This window comes from Myotis daubentonii, chromosome 1, assembly GCF_963259705.1.
Source record: "Myotis daubentonii chromosome 1, mMyoDau2.1, whole genome shotgun sequence".
NCBI lineage: Eukaryota > Metazoa > Chordata > Mammalia > Chiroptera > Vespertilionidae > Myotis > Myotis daubentonii.
The window spans coordinates 201112617-201132087 of NC_081840.1; the positions used below are offsets into that span (position 1 = coordinate 201112617).

At 44.3% G+C, this 19471-nt stretch overlaps 1 protein-coding gene across 5 annotated transcripts in view; it reads right to left on the bottom strand.

Moving 5' to 3' along the window:
- The window catches only part of PDGFRA (platelet derived growth factor receptor alpha), a 44855-nt gene that overhangs the window by 20025 nt on the left and 5359 nt on the right, over window positions 1-19471 (bottom strand). For all 5 annotated transcript variants that reach the window (XM_059671077.1, XM_059671068.1, XM_059671086.1 and 2 more), the window contains exons 2-13: window positions 15056-15116; window positions 13524-13838; window positions 11481-11741; window positions 10265-10395; window positions 8618-8789; window positions 8337-8526; window positions 5767-5882; window positions 4712-4838; window positions 3666-3859; window positions 2905-2999; window positions 2569-2701; window positions 141-245 (exon numbers count right to left, since the gene is read on the bottom strand). In XM_059671077.1, the coding sequence (XP_059527060.1) occupies window positions 141-245; window positions 2569-2701; window positions 2905-2999; window positions 3666-3859; window positions 4712-4838; window positions 5767-5882; window positions 8337-8526; window positions 8618-8789; window positions 10265-10395; window positions 11481-11741; window positions 13524-13838; window positions 15056-15104 (1888 nt within the window). In that variant the 5' untranslated portion in view covers window positions 15105-15116. The remainder of the gene's footprint in view (window positions 1-140; window positions 246-2568; window positions 2702-2904; window positions 3000-3665; window positions 3860-4711; window positions 4839-5766; window positions 5883-8336; window positions 8527-8617; window positions 8790-10264; window positions 10396-11480; window positions 11742-13523; window positions 13839-15055; window positions 15117-19471) is intronic.

Below are 19471 nucleotides of genomic sequence, written 5' to 3' on the forward strand. Positions count from 1 at the left end.
AAAGAGTCTAAATACACATAAAGCCTAGAGTCCAAAGAACCAAGATCCAGTCCTAAATTTGGCATTTACTCGTTCTGTGATTTGGAGCAGATCATTTAATATCTCCATGTTCAAAACAACCCCCAGGAAGGGACACTTACGTTTGAGCATCTTCACTGCTACTTTCATGACCGGTTGGGACCGGCTTAATCCGTAGGCAGTTCCTTCAACCACCTTCCCAAACGCACCAGATCCCAGTATACGACCTGTGGGCAACCAGAACCATTAACACGCAGACGTCAGGCGGCTCATCAGCTTTATTTACCACAGCCAGCGCCCGTGGGTGCACAGCTGGGTGGTGTTTCCCTGCACGGAGGAAGCATAATGATTCCTCCAAGTCATCATGTCAAGGCCAGAATTCAGCCCACAGGGAAGGAAATTAGTATAATTGCTTTTGTCAAGTAACATTTGCAAGGGAAAGGAAAACACAGACGGGAGAAAGGAGGCTGCAGCCCTCCCCGGTGGGAGCACTCTGTCTACCAGCTCCTGTGCTGAGCGAGACCGTGGGCTCCATTGCACTTGTTTTCTGTGGCTCCTACCCAAACCCCTGGGTTCTCTGCCCTTCTATTTTCCACATGCAAACCGAGGCATCTTTTTTGCATCAGTAAGTCCTTACCCACTGGAAATACTTCAGTATTAAAGATGCCCCTGACTGCTGTGAGTGGCGAAGTGAACTATAGGCTGTCCCCCTGGCTGCCTGTTTGTCAGGAGGACCAGGAACCGCACAGGTAAACCTGCATGGGAGCCCAACACCTTGCTGCACGTTGGGAGACACAAAAAGAAATGGAAGCTGTGGCCCCCACTCTTAAAGAGCTCACAGTCTAAAAGGGATGCTTCCCAGAGCGGGTGGTCTCCGCACATAGAGCCAAGCCTGGTTAAGACTCAGCTCTGGAAGGACACCAGCAACCGACACTGCCTGTGACCGCGGGTCTGCGCTGCTGGAGACCTCCAGAGAGCACTGCGCACCAGCAGCATGGGGACCCACAGGAGCAGAGAGATGCAGAAGTGTCCCTTGGCGCATTAGTGGTGTTGGCTTCTATTGTGTTATGACTCTTTAAATTCCCTCAGCTCCTTGTCCCTTTTTATAAAACAAGGGGAAATATAAGTTTAAAAAGCTTAGTTCCCAGGCAAAGTGCTTGGATTGGGAGTAGCTAGGACAGTGATGGCGAACCTTTTGAGCTCAGCGTGCCAGCATTTTGAAAAACCCTAACTTAACTCTGGTGCCATGTCACATATAGAAATTTTTTGATATTTGCAACCATGGTAAAACAAAGATTTATATTTTTGATATTTATTTTATATATTTAAATGCCATTTAACAAAGAAAGATCAACCAAAAAGAATGAGTTCACGTGTCACCTCTGACACACGTGTCATAGGTTCGCCATCACTGAGCTAGGATGTCTCGTTTGATTTCAAGTTGAATAATTCTCTAAGAATACCTAACCTTGCTGTATTTTGAGATCAGACAAGTGGATAATTAAAACTACCTTTGACATCCTCCAAAGTACATTGGAATATTCCTGATGACACATCTCTAGGTCTAACTTTCATTTCTTTGTCCTGTATTCATTTATTCAGAATGCAATTTTTTTTTAATCCCCTGGACTAGAGCTTCATGTATTTAGACCCACAGGGAAGGAAATTAGTAAAACATTTGCAAGGGAAAGAAAAACACAGATGGGAGAGGGGAGGGTGCAACCCTCCCGGGTGAGAGCACAAAATTGTGAATTAGAAAAAAGGATGGGTAACTGGTGAATTGCCAAAGTCCGAATGCACCAAAGCTTAACTGTATTTAGTCTCAGCCCAAGATTAAAATATTTGAAAAGCCTGTGATAAATTAGCTTGATTATTCTTACATGTTTTCCTTTAAAATGTACCCATAGTTTTATATTCTATACTCTAAATATATATTCTAAGGAAATATCTAATACATCCTCAGAATGTAATGGATCAAAATATATTTTGTGATGATTCTCATTCATTTTTCATCTGTTCCTTTTTAGTCACAGAAACTCATCTAGTTTGCAATTTGTGTCATTTCTAAAGAAAAAGCATTTTGATGGGTATCTTTGGCAGATTTCCTCATATTCATTTATTTTATAAAATGTTCTTTAACCCTAGACAGTTTGGCTCAATGGATAGAGCATCGGCACAGGTTTCATTCACGTCAAGGGCACATGCTTGGGTTGTGGGCTCAATCCCCAGTAGGGGGAATGCAGGAGGCAGCCACTCAATGATTCTGTCTCATCATTGGTGTTTCTATCTCTCTCCCCCTCTCCCTTCCTCTCTGAAATCAATAAAAATATATATATTTTTAAATGTCCTTTAACCATAATTTGCTATAAAATGAGATTTTTTTAAAAAGCAACTCATTTTTAAGACAAAAAGTATTTCTGAAGGCCAGTTTCTATTGCCTCACTGTTATTAAGCACAGCTCATATCCCTCATTCCTCATGGGCCTGTAAAGAGCAAAGCTATGGACACATCAAAAGGGAGACTTGGGAGATCACCCCGGTGGGAGCTTACCCAGCACTAGTCCGTCTCTTGGAAACTCCCATCTCGAGTCATAAGGCAGCTGCATCGGGTCCACATAAATATATTCGTGTCCATCAGGGCTGATTGATTCAATGACCCTCCAGCGAATTTCATACCTTGGTTTCTATAAACGACCAGGACAGGTAACTGCTGAATTACCAAAGTCCGAATGCACCAAAGCTTAACTACATCAGCAAAGTGGCTGGAAACAGTAACTCAACACACAACTACTGAGCTCCTTCTCTGTGCCAAGTGCTAAAGTAGGTTGCTCTTCTCATTATTCTTACTGACTTCAAAGATTTTCAGTTCTTTGAGAAAAATATCTACCTGTTTCCAAATGACAACCAGGACAATCAGTGAGATGATCACAATCACCAATAGCACCAGGACTGCGGCTGCCACCGTGAGTTCGGAACGCAGAGCTAGAAAAGAAAGGGAGAGGCATGATGGGAAATGTGCACGAGCACACAGGACGGCAGAAAGGCGGTGCAGCTGTGACTGGGACAGAATCCCTGACTCTGGGGAGAAGCATGAGGGCTGCCACCTCTTTTCAGGATGGGCAATAGGACACAACTCCAACTCTTCCCTTAGAAAAAAAAGGGGCAAAATTCAATCAGGGGAATGCAATACTTTCTCTAAAGGTGCTTCAACATTAACCTGGACAGAATGTGGACTGGAATCTAAGGACTGACAAATGAGCTTGAATTAAGTTCATAAACTTAGGTTCTGTTTGTTTTGAAAGGTTGCATTTTGTTTATATTGCTTTTGGCTTCGTTAATTTTTTTTCTTGAGGAATTCAACCTGTCTCAATTGTTGTAAGGAGCACAGGGCAGAGCAACCTTCTTGCCCCCTCCATTCCCACACTCAGGCTAGACAGACTGGGGAGCTACACTGTTAGACAAGCAAGGGGCCTCTGCAGGGTGCAATTTTGGAAGAAAGGACTCCCTACAGATGCCAGGAGAAGGCCCTGCATGAGCGATCAGAACTGACTTTCTGCCTGGGGACCCCATCTTGAACTCAAAGTTCCACCTCAGGAAGAAAGGACTTGGTTGATGACTTAGACTTGTCCCCACTGACGAGCAACTCACTGGGAGCCACCAGCTTCAGCTCTCGGTTCTCAACACCAAGGAGATTCTTAGCCAGACATCGAACCGCAATGGTCTCCTCCACTTTGGCGAACGTCACCCGGCCCTCCACCCTACTCCTGTCCTGGCGGTAGACCTCCGTGATGATGTTTGAGATGTTGTTGGCCAAAATCGCCCATGAAGTCTCATTATTACATCTGGGGGAGAAAGGACACAAACATAGAGACAAATACAATCAAACATAACTACCAATCCCAAGCCTTGAACAGGAGCAACACAACAGTTTTTTACTTCAAGAATGTTTAACTATCCCAATTTCCTACCCCATCAAAAAGGCCCAGAGCCATTCCTTCTCTCTATCTACGCTGTGAAGAGCCTCCAAGGTGTCATAGGGTTGGAGTATCACCTGGCTGAGTTTTGGGACCTAGATTATAGCTCCTGTCAAGATCCCAATCTGGTCCCTTTGCTCTTAGAAGTGGGTAGGTCTCAGCCTTTAGGAGAAGCAATAGAGGCTTCTACACACAGCCAGTCACCATAGGTGGAAGTGTGAACATGTTGTTTGTGTGCCCATTGGAGAAGGCTGGTGAAGGAAGAACTGGTGAGTTAAATCCCATCAAATAACAGGTAAGCAAATGAGGTAGTGAGCAGTGACATGGGCAGTATTTTCATTTATGATCACATGCCAGTCTAGTTGCCAAATAAAGTTCACCATATAAGAAACGTGAGGTGAAAATGTGGCTCGGGGTAGCTAAAATCCTCTTGTAACAGGAGCTCTTTAAATTAGTTTTCTTTTTAAATGAGAGATTCTTGGAGAATGTGATGAAAGCCATAGACTGTCTCTCACATAGTCATGAACACATAGGTGCACACGCGCGCACACATGTGCATGTACACACAAGGACCACATTTAGAATCCTATCTTGTAGTTTATGAGACTTGGGCCAAATAAGAATCTCAAATACAAAAGAAATAAAATGCACTTGAGGTCCTTTGCATCAAGGAAGAAACATTCAGCCCACAAATGAAAAAGGAACATCTGGTCTCCATACTTCTTAATATCCTTGCAAATCATCCACTCAATTTCAGGAAGAGGTGTCCCTGCAGCTGTGCATCTCACGGTCTGTCCCCCCGTGGAGCCATGGTGGTCATCAACCAAGTCCAGAATAGATGCAGGAACTGCAAGCAGTGGAAAGAAATCAGAGTTGGATGATTCCTGACCCCAAACTTCTGGAAACTACCACATGGAATATGAGCTCAGAACTTGCTCATGGGGCATCCAAACCTACAAATCAGGAAACCACCCGAGAGGAGGTTGTGTGCATGATAATACTCCCGTTTGCAAAGACCCACTTGGTTAAGAGCACTTTCATAGTTTCTGTGTTTGGGGATTTGTGCCCCATAGTGTTTTAAATCTAAGAGTGAAGAAAGCAAAAAGCCCCTGTGGTTATTTGGCTTGAAAGGCAAAGAGGCTCTTAAAATTAATATAGCTTGGGATTCAACCAACGGATTCAGCTCAAGTGGAATCTAAAGCAGCATTTACCAAAGTACATCAGCAGAATATTATTAGGTTTTAAAGATTTTTTTAAACCTATGAGCAAACAATTTAAAAATAAATATGCTACTGCTTGTGCCATAGCTTTACTGTGAGGGTAAAATGAGCCCACCTACGACAGTACCTGGCACATGGTAGGAGCTCAATGAACAGGTGCTAAACCTGAATATAAAAGGACTCAGGCACTCCTTACTGTTAAGGGCCACTGGACCATGTCGACAGGGAAGCTAAGTAAAAATGCCCAAATGCTTTGGAACAATCTAAGGTCATCTAGGCCAAAAAGTATCATTTCACTCTTCCCAAAACTGTAGGTGCCAGATTGAGAAGCTGGTGGTAAGGAAGCGGCTGGAGCTTAGGAATTTCCAGTGAGACTGTTCCAGAGCAGTCTGAACCCTCCCAGAATTACTGAATGCTTAAGTCCAACAAAGCTATCCTGACATGTGACATCTACAGCCCCTGCTTCTCCCCTAAATGAGCGTTTCCCTCCCGGACCTGGGAGAAAAGTACCTGGCTCTCCTCACAAGCAATATCTTCAGACTGCCCTCAACATACCTTGAGTTAAGAGTTCAAAAGTGTAGCTCTTCATGTCGTCTTCATTTTGAACTACAATAGTGTAATGGCCACTGTCTTCCTCCTTAGCACGGATCAGCTTTAATCTACTTCGGTACCTTAAAAAGAAAGGACTTTGTTTGAGCAAGTGGCAGCCAAATACATTCCAATTGCTTCAGCAATTACCATGTTCAATTGAAATATCTTTTTTTTTCTTATCTGAATCATTGGATTTCCAACACACTTTGTACCTATTAAAGGTCTGAGTTCTAGACGCATAATCCTTACACAGAAGATCAAACATTTGAGATGAGCAATGGCTTGTGTGGCTCCAAGAGTAATTAGTCCTGGTAAGACCTGACTTCTGAGTGGGAATAAACATGTCCCACCAACTTTCCTTTAAAAAAAAAAACAACCCTTGATTTTTACTTTTTTTTTTAGTCATTTAGATGGTTTAGCCAAACAATGAAACACCAATGAAAAAAAGAATGAGGCTCTCTACATATTGATATGGAGAGCTTGTCAGGATATAACGTTCTTCTTGGTTGCATTTGCTTTAAAAACAAACAAACAAACAAAACCCTGGAAGGTTTCATAAGAACCTAGCAAAAGTGTTTCCCTGTGGGTGGGAGAAGGGGTACTGGGCAGGTGGGGAAAGGAGTGGAAGGAGTCTCTTACAATGCACCCTCTTTAAGTGCATGGCTTTAAAGCACAGGATTCCATCACCTATTCAAAAAAGTCAAAAAGAAAAATATATTTCTTCATATTTTATTAAAGCGCAGTTTCCCCAAAAGATTCTTACACATGTATATTACTAAATTTGGCCATGCATGTGTGTGTGTGTGTGTGTGTTTGTGCGTGTGTGTGTGTGTGTGTATGTGCATCAACATAGCCTTTGCCCATTTGTCCATCTTTATAAAACATCACAGATGGAAAAGCAAGTAGAGTGGAGAAGAGCACTGGTCAAGGTGAGCAGCCTAGGCTACTCTTGAAATTCTCATGGTGAGCAGATCTTGGGCATTATTGAAATGGCTCAGTTTCCTTATGTATACTAGTAGCATAGAAATATTGTTGCATAGCACACAGTCCTTTAGAGACTTAATTAAATATAATTATATGCATAGAAGCATTTCATAGACTCAAAAGTGCCCTGCAAATTGGAGTCTTCTAACCCAAGATGCCGGGCACTAGGATCTTGATGAGAGCATATGGGGTTGGCTTCTCCTCAGCTGCACCCTACTGGACCCGCTCCAGGGCTGGATTTCCATAGAGAGAATCCGTAGGCACATCTGGCTGCTGATTACCAAAGGCTCTTCTGTCTTTCATTTGCTATACTGTTCAGCCAAGAAGGCTAGTGGACCCACTAGTTCTGAGCTCCAGGAAGCCAGACACGTCATCCATCGTGTTCATCTCTGGCCCATAGTGGGAACCAGAAGAACACGTGCTGAAGGAACTCCGCATCAATTTCACCGGCAGTTTTGCGGAACCACTCAGTTGTCATTACTGCTGATTGTCGCTTACAGACAGGGCCCAGACACGTGTTTGAAGTGCTGGCTGTGCCAGGGCGGAAAAGGAACAGGGAAGGGAGGACTATTCCTCCTGGCCTCACAGCCTCGTGCATAGTGCAGCACCTCCCACCTCTTCGTGCACCTTCATTCTGTGACATCGGAAAGCCTCCCAGATTCAGTTTTCCACTTCTTTTTCCATCATCATCTATTCAAGGTCATTTCATTTCATTTTTTCAGACACTGCTTCTCAATTATATGTGGAATTTAGTTCAGAAAGAAGAACGCAAATCCTGAGGTTAAGTGAACTGATGAGAGAGGTTTTGTCTCCTCCTCCCTGGTGGCTTCAGGCTCTTGTCTCTGTGGATAGTTGCTGACAAGGGCCCGGGGCTGGATTAGCTGGGTACCTTCTGCTCCTGGATTCTAATCAGAGCTTAAAACTGCAAGAGACCTCAAATATCATGATCCAGTTTCTTGCCTTGATGGACAGAAGGTATTATTAACCCTACATTATAGATGAGGAAACTGAGGCTGAGGTGTGACTCACCCAAAACACCACCAGTTAGGGGATGAGAGCATTCTACCACTCTCATCAGAGGACAGGGATCCAAACACTTCATTTTACCTGTTCTCCTAACCAAACGTAACCAGACTCCACTCTTACTCCCCGTGGAGGTCTCCTTTGGGCAAATGTGTCTCAAACTAAGTGAAAACGTACTTTATGTCAGTTTATGTGATAATTGCCTGGCACATCAAGGAATATATTCAATCCAAGTTGGTCCAATTTTACTTTATTTCTTCCAACCCTCACTGGAAACTGTTTTCACTGGGGGACAGAGCGTTTCAGTTCTTCTTTCTTCTTATTTTGTCATTAAATACTTACCAACATCCTCTTACCATGATGCAATGTTATCATTAAAGGTACTTGATTTCCAGTACCTCCTAACTCAGATTGGTAGTTTCTAGACTGACTCCTGGTGTGGGTTGTAGGCCGCACACATAGGCCCCTGGCTATCTGGCGACACACAATAAAAAGAAAAGGCCTTCGTGGGGACGGTGCTCCTTTACCTGATCTCCTGGACCTTCTCTATGTCGGTGGTGATCTCGGTGAGGTTTTCGATCAGAGTCAGGTTGTCCTTCAGCCAGGATATCCTGGGCGGCGGGTAGGCCTGCACGTCCACCACAAAATGTTTGACTTCATGCAGGTTGACAGCTTCCAGCTGGCTGAAGCCGGGTTGGATTTCGATGAACCCTTTCTCTGTACAGGGAAGAGTTTCCGTTAAACAATGATTACCGCACAGTGGCTCCCGAGCAGCGTGGACGCTGACAGTTTAGAAAGCAGAGTGTACCGTGGACAGCAATGGTGACTTTCTTCATCTCTTTGACCTCCCTGGTGGCCAGGCGGGCGATACATTCGTAATCTCCACTGTCTTTCACCGTGGCCTTGGGGACCATCAGGGTGTGCACCAGTTTCATGGATGGATCCTTGATTTCCTCCAGCATTACGACCCCTTTGTTTTTCTGCAGCAGAAGGAGGAAAAGCGACTTTAAGAAGCTAGCCCCCAGGAGTGACCCCTCTTGTAAACTAGGGACGGTGATGACAATGACATGACAATGTAGGTGCTAACAAATGCACCACCTGTGGGGATGGTGAGAAGAGGGGAGGTTGTACATGTGTGTAGGGAGGAGGGATCACTGTACTTTCACTCCTTTTTGCTGTGAACCTTAAACTGCTCTAAAACATCAAGCCTGATTTTAGAAAATTGTTTTTAAGCTCACTCCTTAGAAAACCATGTTTTAAAAGGACAGTTAATGACATAGTAAGGTGTCTGTGCTATATTGCCAAAGGGAAAAGGGTATAATGCAGTACTGAAGTATAATGTCTATTAATTATTAAACATTTCACATATATACAAAGTATTTAAAGGATTTATCTCCCTAAAATATTAATGGTGATGCTCTGGGAAGTCATTTTTTCCTGTTTTTCTATATTTTATGAAGTTTCAACAATAAACCTACATTACTTTTATTATCGGACAAAAAAAACTTAATTATATACTTGTATATTTGGGAGCCAAATAGTATGTACTTTGGTTTGGGGGGGAAATGTCTATCTCTAATAATTTTTCAATTATGTTTTAAGGATTAAAGGCAATCACATCTAAACAGAAAAACTGAATAACTTCCTATTTCAGGGAAGATGTATAAAAGCAGAAATCTGCATATCAGGAATAAAGGGGGAAATATAAATATGCTAGTATCTGGGTTTTGTTCTCTGAGGCTGCCGTATTAAGCAGCTAATCATTTCTGCATTGGACTGTCACTGCCTTTTGCACTGAGTTCTCTCCTGCGTGTACTGCAATGCATTAGACCCTGTGTGTAAGTCCACGGTGACCAGGGGTGGCACAGCGGCACCCCTTCCCCAGCTGCATCTCCACGCCTCCCTCTCCCTCCTTCTCTGCATGGCTGGCTTCCAGCAGAAAGCTTGGGGTTTAGCAAACATCCCTGAACCTTTGCTGCGTGATTACTAACGCCTGTTCACTAACGCTGAGCCATGTGAAGGAAGGCCAGGCAGGTAGGAGACAGAACAGCATCCTGGGTGGCAGACAACAAGGCAGAAATGGAAGGGGTTCAGGCAACCACCATTTAGTAAACCCCCAAGACATGGGAGCCAAGAAAGTAAGAACTAATGACTGTTTCAACAATTAGCAAATTTTAAAATCCATTCTTATTTTTTTTTTGCTTTTTCTAGTATTTTGGTTGTTATATTAAACTTCCCTATTTCTCTCTGACTTAAGAACAAGAAGGCTCAGTGTACAACCTTGCTACACACTGAATGTCCTTTCAAACCCTCCCACTGCTCAAAGCACCATAAAGTCATCCAGCCAAATGTGCCCGCTGCAGAGACGGGAAGCCGAGGTCTAGAGGAGCTCAGCCGCGCCCGATCAGTGAGCCCTGCTCCCCGCCCTGCCACCAGGAGCCCCGAGGGTACGCACCACTTCTCCAGGGTACGTCCACTGAAAGTCAACCACCTCGTTGTTCAGGACGATGCAGGTGAGCACAATGGTTTCCCCTGCCATGTACACAGTTTTCGGGGCCTCCAATTCTAGATCGAGTTCTGATGTTGCTATTTAAAAAACAAACAAAAGGACCTAAATATCCATAGTACAGTTAGGATCTTAGAAGGTTTGGGGAGTTCTTTGTTTTTTAAGGAAACTATGAAAAATAATTTGCAAACCAGTTTGTTCTAGATAAAATGTTAAAAATCTCAGAAGCCTTGATTTTGAGTTGGCATATAGAACTTGGCATGCAGTTGTAATACAAAATAATACACACACATAAATAATAACAGCAGTAAAAATAAATTCCAACTAAACAGAACATCATGTTCCCAAAGCATTTGGGTTAACTGTGGCCGTACTTGTTTGCAGTCCCCTGTACTGGCACATGGATTCACTTAACCAACCAACCCTTACTGACCAGCACTGCTCTAGGCACTTAGCTCCTATCCCACCAATCATTCTCTTCTTCTCGCCTCCTCTGCTCCCAGTTATTCCCAGCACTTTTCCAGAGACTCGCACAGTGCCTGGCATAGAACAAGCCTGTAGTAAGAGTTGAACGGCATAGTCTCGCTGCTGCCATACCTACAGGAAGAGTTCAATCCATCGCTGACACGAGCATGTATTGCACTTTTCCATTCTCATTAAACCCCACATCAAAGGGATGAAGTCTACAACTACTTTCCTCAAAATACAAATCTCTTTTCTTCAGTTACTAAAATTAATCTAGGCACCGAAAGCCTCTCGGTGTGTGTGTGTGCTTTTAGGGCCTCTGTAGTCAGGAATGTGAATAAAACAGTAAGAGGCTTATACAATAAACAAATTCCTTATAGTATTTTGAAGTCAGCTTATGAAACTCGAAGTCTTACAGGGGTAAGAAAGTTTTTACCTTCAGTAAGGCTAAGCTTCGTCTGACTATCGCCACAGAGGTCAGCCTGACATTGTATAAAAAAGGTAAGGCCCCAAATGCTCAAGTCAGAATTCAGGCTCTCCATCACCAGGGACTATACATTTTTTAATACTACAGGCATGCGATTATTTTGCCTGTAATCTCCTTTTTTAATTTAAAAGTTAATGTACACTATTATATTAGTTTCAGGTGTACAACACGGGCCTGTAACTCTCATTTAAAGGAGAGAGAGGGCACAATTACCTTTGACAGAATAAATGTTAAATGGAATGGAGTGGAACTTCTTCCCCCTGACGATGGCCTCGCAGACATAGGGCCCACCCGAGAAGGTCCCGTTGAAGCCCTGCCGGCTGTCATAGTCGGCGAGGACCACCCCGTCGCTGCTGAGCAAGGTCACCGGAGTCTGAGGATCAGTCGTGCGACAAGGTATGATGGCAAAATCGTCGTTCTCCACAATGACTAAATAGTCTGTCATTCCCAGAGGCACGAAGACTACATCTGGGTCTGTGGTTAAAAAAAGCAAAAAAGCACATTAGGCATTAAATTCACCTTGACATATACATGCAAGAAAAATGGATCCCACTGGCAGTAATCTTATTAATTCACCTTCACACATATGTCCAGGAGCTGTCACTCCACTAATATTAGTCATCATAATAGCTAGAAGATGATGTTAAAGTATGGACAATGCCAAATTGCATGTACCTTAATTAAAAATACTGAGGATACATACAGTAGCCAGGAATTGAAATCAAAATTTAAACTATTAAAAACAAAACAAAAAACGGACAATATAATAAATAACTCTGTTGAAAAGCTAAAGAAAATAGTCATGATTGTTAAATTAGGAAATGCTTCTTTCAAATCCCTACCCTCTATAGTCATCTCATGGCTAAGCCTAGCCAATCAGAGTGGTGCTGTGAGAAAGCACCACACCCCTTCCTCCAACCAGGGGAGCCAGGGCTGAAATCCATCACAACCCAAGGCCACGCCCTCTGGGGCTGTTTTCAGCCAATGACCATGTGGAACTGGGGTTCCTTAGGCTGGAGGACTCCGGGGCCTTCCTTAGAGGTCTAGGACTCATCTGCCTCACCTTGCCTTCACTCGGGGTCACACTTACCATGCAGTCAAACAACTCTCCCAGCCTCTGTGGGATTCCTCCCCACCGCCCGCCTCCCCCCCATTTACTCACAAAAGCCTCTCTCCTGATAAAACCCTGGCATGCTTAATCCCACCTTACTCCTACCGTGGCATCTGCTTCTCAAAGGACAGGAGATAAGATCATTACTATTCGATTTGCCCCTAAATTGTATTTTTTTTAATGTTTTTATTGGTTTTAGAGAGAGGAAGGGAGAGGGAAAGAGAGAAGCATCTATGAGACAGAAACATCCTCCTGCACACCCTCCCACTGGTGATCAGCCTGTAACCTGGGCATGTGCCCTGACCGAGAATTGAACTGGTGACCTCTCAGGTGCATGGGATGTGGCTCAACCAACTGAGCCACACTGGACAGTCCTTGCCCCTAAATTTTAATTAAAAACAAAAAAATATCCCTTCTAATTCATCAAGAGTAGATACATGTTTTAGTGAATTTGAGAAAAAGTTTGTTTATTTGTAAACTATAATAATGAGCGATGGGCAACACCCAGATAGGGCCTACCTAATTAATTTGTGTCCCCAGCACTTAGCACAATGTCTGACACACAGGAAACGCACAGTAAGTATTTGTGGGACTTGATTGAACTGAATAGGAATGAGTAGATTTCAGATTCTTTGTGTGTAATACCAATAAAGGTATGCCACAATAAAAATAATTTTTAAAACTTATTACAGTTTCAAAATGTTAACAATGAATTATTTCTTGATAATGACATTATAATGATCAACTTAATATTATGTGTTTGCCTGTTTTTTCCTAATTTTCTCCAATAAATATTTGTTACTTTTAAATTTTTTAAAATCATGTATACAGCTCTAGCCTGTTTAGCTCAGTGGATAGATCATCAGCTCATGAACTGAAGGGTACCAGGTTTGATTCCGGTCAAGGGCACATACCTTGGTTGCAAGCTCGATCCCTTGCCTGGTCAGGTTGTGAGCGGGAGGCAAACAATTCTCTCTCTGTGTCCTCCCCACCCCCCCACCCCCCACCCCCCCCCGTCACTTCCACTCTCTCTAAAAGTCAATGGGAAAATATCCTCCAGTGAGAATTAACAAAACAAAATCTCTTATACAAAACACAGGAGAGACAGGACAACAAGGTTGGTCCAAGAAACCCATCCAGCTCACCTGGCACGTAGATGTAAATGTGACTGCCTTCAATCTCGTTTTCTTCTGTCTGCGTGTGGTTGTAATAGCAAGTATACAATCCCGTGTGAGCCGCCGAGGCGTTGGCCACTTCCAGCACCGTCACAAAAAGGCCGCTGTTGTTCTCCTCGTTTCTGATCCTCACATTGGGGTCCTCATCAGACATGGGGTACTGCCAGGTCACTTCACTCTCCCCAAAGCATCTCAGAGAAAAGGATGAATTCAGCGGCACAACCTTTTCATTTTCGTTTGGGAGGATGGAGGGGAGTGAAAGCTGGCAGAGGATTAGGCTCGGCCCTGTAAAAGGAAACAGGCTCTGAATAGGATGTGCCCAGAAGCAACAGTAGCCGCTTATATGAACAATGACCATTTCTACCCAAAACCCGTCAGCCTGGATGCCCGTGAAAGGCCCCCCATTATAAAGCCACCGCATCTGCTGAGAGCAGCAGTTGCTCCAAAGGCCTCAATAGCCGCACCAAGTCCCTCAGATTCACCCTCCAAACACTCAAATGGATAAAGGACGTCTGATTCCAATTCCATATTTCAGACTCTTATGTGTGGCCATAAAATATCCCAAGATGGCATAGGCTCTAGCACATACGGTTCTTTACTGCCCACATTCTCTGCAGAGGTTTCCCTGAGTAAGAAAGGGGAGGAGAGCAGGGGCAGGGACACTGAACCACGCACAAAGCAGATTTGTGCAGAAGAATTACACATCGTCTGTTTCGTACAAGACTCAGACAGGCCTTCACTCTAATGGCTTCCAGAAACCAAAGTGGAACCGTGTGAATATTCATTCAAAAATAAGAGTAAGGCCCGACCAGTGTGGCTCAGTGGTTGAGTGTCAACCTATGAACCAGGAGGTCATGGTTCGATTCAGGGTCAGGGCATATGCCCAGGTTGTGGGCTCAGTCCCCATTGTGGAGTGTGCAGGAGGCAGCTGATCAATGATTCTCTCTCATCATTGAGGTTTCTATCTCTCTCTCCCTCTCCCTTCCTCTCTGAAATCAATACAAATATATTTTTAAATAATAAGAGTAAGGAAAGCCCAAGAGTGAAAAGTCTATCTTAGAACCTGAAATTTCAGTCTAGCTTCTCCTCTACATAAAACTGATAGAAGAGATACTATGCGTTAATTATTAATTAATGACTTAAGGCAGGTAATTTCCTGGACAAGAACTTTTCTTTTATTAAAAAGAAATTATTTTTTTAATTTCTCTGATCCACCTCGGCTGGAAACCCATGTCCCAGGAAAAGGAAGAGGCCAGTGGGTGAGTTTAGACTATTATTCCTAACAATATTTCAATGCTAGGGTTGACATATACTAAAACTGCCCCTGGAGAACATTCTTTCTGAAATAGGGAACTGAAGGTTTGTGGTCACTGTAGATCATGTCTTATAATTTTCCACTTCTCTTCATTCCTTTGGTCTGTACAGGTAATATGCCCGGAGCACAGAACTTAGACAGCAAGGCTTCCCGCAGGGTAACAAGCGGAGAAGACCAGGACCCATACCTGCGAGGAGACAGCCTAGGGCCAGGAGCACCAGGTGGGAGGTCCCCATAGCTCCGGAAAACTGAAAAGGTGCAAAGCAAACAGAACCAGTGTTAGCCAATAGAACAACCTGGGAGCCCCGTTCCCTTTGTGCTTTGAGCTTCAGAACATGTCAACAGCATCATTTTAGTAAAACATATCCCAGTGTAAGATTCATGGTTAAAACAAGAAGATGCCCAAGAAGAAAGACTCAAATCGCCTGGTGGGGCCCCCGGGTCATGACAGGAGCCGTCTGATGCTGGAACCCTTTTTGATTGCAGGCAGTTTTCAAATTCTGGAAATGTCTCGCTTTATGGTCTTGGAATGTGTCCAAGAGTACAGGAGAACTGTTCCTTTTACACCATTTCAATTAAGAACGTGAAAAACAAAGATGTAAACACGTATTTATTAGATCTGATCACATAATTGAATCGATACCCCTCTCCTGGCCACTTCACAACGGACACTCCCTTTCACTTAGACCCCATTCCACTTGCTAAGACCACATTCCACTTGCTAAGACCATTATCCTTCCCCTCTGGACCTTCCCAGGATCCGACCTGCACAGAGAATTCTCTGCCCAGGAATAAGCCCGACCGGAGTCCTTTAAAAACCTCTGACTCCCCATCTTTGGGTGCTGGCACCATTTGGGGGCTCAGCCCATCTGGTAACCAGGTGGCCTAACACACTTATAATCCCTTACCACTGTGGCCTCATGCGTTCCTCCTTCGGCGACCCGAACAGTATTTACGCAAATTTCCAAATTTGAGCTGTTTTCACTCAAAATGGATTGTGAGTTGCTGTTTCACTACAGAAAGTGTATGAGTTCACATCCTCTAGCACCTCGGGAAAAAAATGCTTGGCTGGAAAAATGTCTCATTCTCTAAGAGCCATTCAGATCTAGAGGGTTTGAAAGTCCCACTAATCAATGTCACTTACAAGATGAGTCATTTGTGATCCAGAGGCCAGTACCAGGCTCAGACCTGGGCTCCCAGCCCAAGTTCTCCCAGGACCTGCCGCCCTCACAGTCTAGCTAACAGAGGGCAGGCAGCCCAGGGCATAGGCATGGAAGGAGGGTTGGTAAAGAAAGTGAAGAAGGGAGAGGAAATGGGAGAGGAGAGTGTGACTAAATCCCTGTGTCTCAGGGGACGCAGTAGAGCACAGGATAAAACTTGATGGAGACCAGGGATTCATTTGCATGTGAAGGTTATAATAGCAGCTACAGAAACCAAATTCTGGACTCTGATTCTTGCAACACAATCTGGGGAATGGAAGAGAAATGAAGAGAGATATTGAAATTAAACGTCCACAAGATACAAACAGGGAAAGCATTGGGTGAGAAGGAAGGAAAGCATGATAAATAAAATTAAGGAACAGAAAAATTAAAGAGAGGCCCATGTTGCCTTTCCGTAAAAGCCCTGATCTGGTCAACTCTCTGAAAAGGCCCCTTTCCTTGATCTTTGTCTTCTCATGCACACTCCCACTCGATTTTATCTCCCCCTGCACTTCCCACGCGATAAAGGGGTCTTACAGAAGGCAATGAAAAGAAACTCTAAATGAGCTTGCTTTAAAGTGGCAAGGTGCATAAATAAGATTTCTGCTTCATTGAATTCTACCAAGAAAACGAAGGAAGGAGGAGGAAAGATGAAATGTTGGTAACAGGGAAGGGAATGGGGTTGGACTGGAAAAATGATCATTGTTTTTCCCAAGGCAGGAATGAGAAACCAATATTGACTAAACCAAAGTTTTCATGTGTATGCTGTGGCCTACTTGATTTTAAGAACTGGCAGTTGAGGCTCAGAGAGGGTAGCAAATGACCAGAAGTCACACAGCTGGCGAGAAAGCAGGTTCCTAACACCAAGTCTGCGTGATGCAAAAGCCATGCTCTCTCCCATCCACGATATGGTCAGTGTCTCCGCCAGGGTGTTCCCCTTCCCCGCTCCCAACTACCTCCTAATGCAGATTGGGGCCCTGCTTCTCCTCTCTGCTCACCACAATGAGAGAAGCAGTGCTGTGAACCCTAATGCAATTTGCATGATGCTGGCTGAGGGCGGCCAAGGATCCTGGCATGTGCGCGGGCTGCAGGGTTTCCACACGGCTGCTGCGATGGGCGCAGCGGGCCCCCGAGCCAGGATGGCCAGCCTGATTTACCTCCAATTAGCAGTAAGGGCTTGCGTGTTTGTTCATATATATGTCAGCCTCCCACTGATAATCCACTTAGCCAGCTTCAAAAGAGCGCTCCAGAGCCAGCTTGCTGTCTTGGGTTTTATCACATTTATATCCTGTATTTCTCTAGCAGGGCTTGCCAACAACGCATCTTTAAAGCATTCCCTGGCTTAAGAGGGGGTTTGCCGCTTTTACAGGGCAGGCTCCGAGCATCGTTTTGCCCTGGCCAGGCCCCACCAGATTTCCTTCTGTGCATCCAGATAGAGTGGACCCTCTGCCAGGCGGGATACTTACTGACATACAAAGTGGGCAGCGAAAACAAGGCCTGGGAGTGAGCGATAATGATGCCAATACTGGAAATCAACATGTGTTTGCTTAAGATTTCAAACTCCCTTCTCTGATAAGAGTGGTTGCCTGGCTGGAAATCAAAGCGGATTTGTGAAGTTTCATGTCATTACTCATCAATTTACTGGTGAAAAATAGCAGTATTTACCCTACCGGGAGGTAATGGAAAACAACCAGAGAGGATGGAAGGGCTTCCCTGCCTGGTGGCCCTGGAGTGACAATCTCTAGGATTGTTGCTCTACTGGGCACTTTTCTACTCTGGGAGTAGAAGTTCATCCTTAATCAGTAACCCCTCTCCTGAAGCTCATCCAAAAGCCAGTTGTGCAAATATAAGTAATTGACATTACAGATTCAGAGAAACACGGCACGTTATGAGTCAGCAAGTACAAATCACTTTGCGAGGAGGAACAATAAATTTCACCCAGCCCAGCCAATGTGGCTCAGTGGTTGAGTGTTGACCTATGAACCAGGCAGTTCAATTCCTGGACAAGGCACATGCCCGGTTGCCGGTTCAATCCCCAGTAGGGGGTGTGCAGGAGGCAGCTCATCAGTGATTCTCGCTTATCATTGATGTTTCTATCTCTCTCTCCCTCTCCTCTGAAATCAATAAAAATGTATTTTAAAAATAAAATAAATTTTCACCCAAAGCTTTTTAAAAAAAAATCACAATCATTTCTCTCATGCCAACTATATGTTGGACCTTGATCTCAAACCTCTATAATCACAACTCAAAAACATGTACCACAAGTTAGAGAAACAACTGGTAAAACAGATCCCCTCTGCATTCAGTTCCAAGCAAGGACTTGGGATCCTCCCACAATGCCCCCTACCCCACCACCCCACACATACACCATTTTCTTGTCTTTCTCATTCCTTCTCTTAGAAGACATGATGGAAATCACATTGGACTAGGCTCTGATCCTGTATCTTACACTTAGTTCATCTCTAAGTCTCTTCTTCTGTTACCCAGGGATAATCAGTCACACCTGACTTGCGAGCTGGCCTTACTACCCGATTGTAAAGATTAAATTACAAAGATTAAATTCCAATTGCTTTGGAAGCTACAGCGATTGGTTGTCATATTGACTCTTTTTTCTGCAGAGTCCTCAGATGTTTTAGATGAGAGGAACGTCAAGACTGGGTACTTCAACGTCTCCTTCCTGAGAAAGGCAGTCCCCAGAGGCCAAGTCACTTGCCCTGCATCACTGCCTAGTGGAGGAGCTGATCTGAACTCAGACTCTGCCCAGGCCTGGTGTGGCCCTCCAGACTATTAATAAGTTGAGCCAATATACTGTCCCATAAGCAGAGAAACACATCTGTTTGCAGTCATGAGTCTTTCTCTTGAACAGGTTGGCCTCTCATCCCGCAAACAGAAGTGCAGAGCCATTGAGTGTGACTCCATAACCAGAGGCAACATGCTAAGCCTACAGAGTAAACAGAGCAAGCAGTGCACGGACCCTATTTCCAGAAGTGAGAGTGCACTGTTATTCCCATGAAGCCACAGAGCTGGCTTCCCGGTCACCAACTGCACCAGGCACCCACTGCGGAGCCCATGAGTATCGAATGTCACCCCACCCTGGCATGATTAAAGACCACGGGAGACGCTCTCACAGTCCCAAAAGCCACTGACGACTTCAAGATTCAGATTTTCGAGGTTTAGTTAATGTCAGCTCTCCTAAGTTAATTCTAACTGTGAAAATTGTATATCCTGTTTGTTTTTTTTCACTGTGACAAATGCTCTACTCAGTCTCCTAACGTCAGTCCAGGCAATCCGAGTGCCTGTCTACATTGGTGGTAACTTCAGGGAGGGTGTGTTGACCAGGATCTAAACCCCGGAGAGTGTGTTTTGTTGTTTTGATCTCCCTATGCTCCAGTAGACATTCCAGT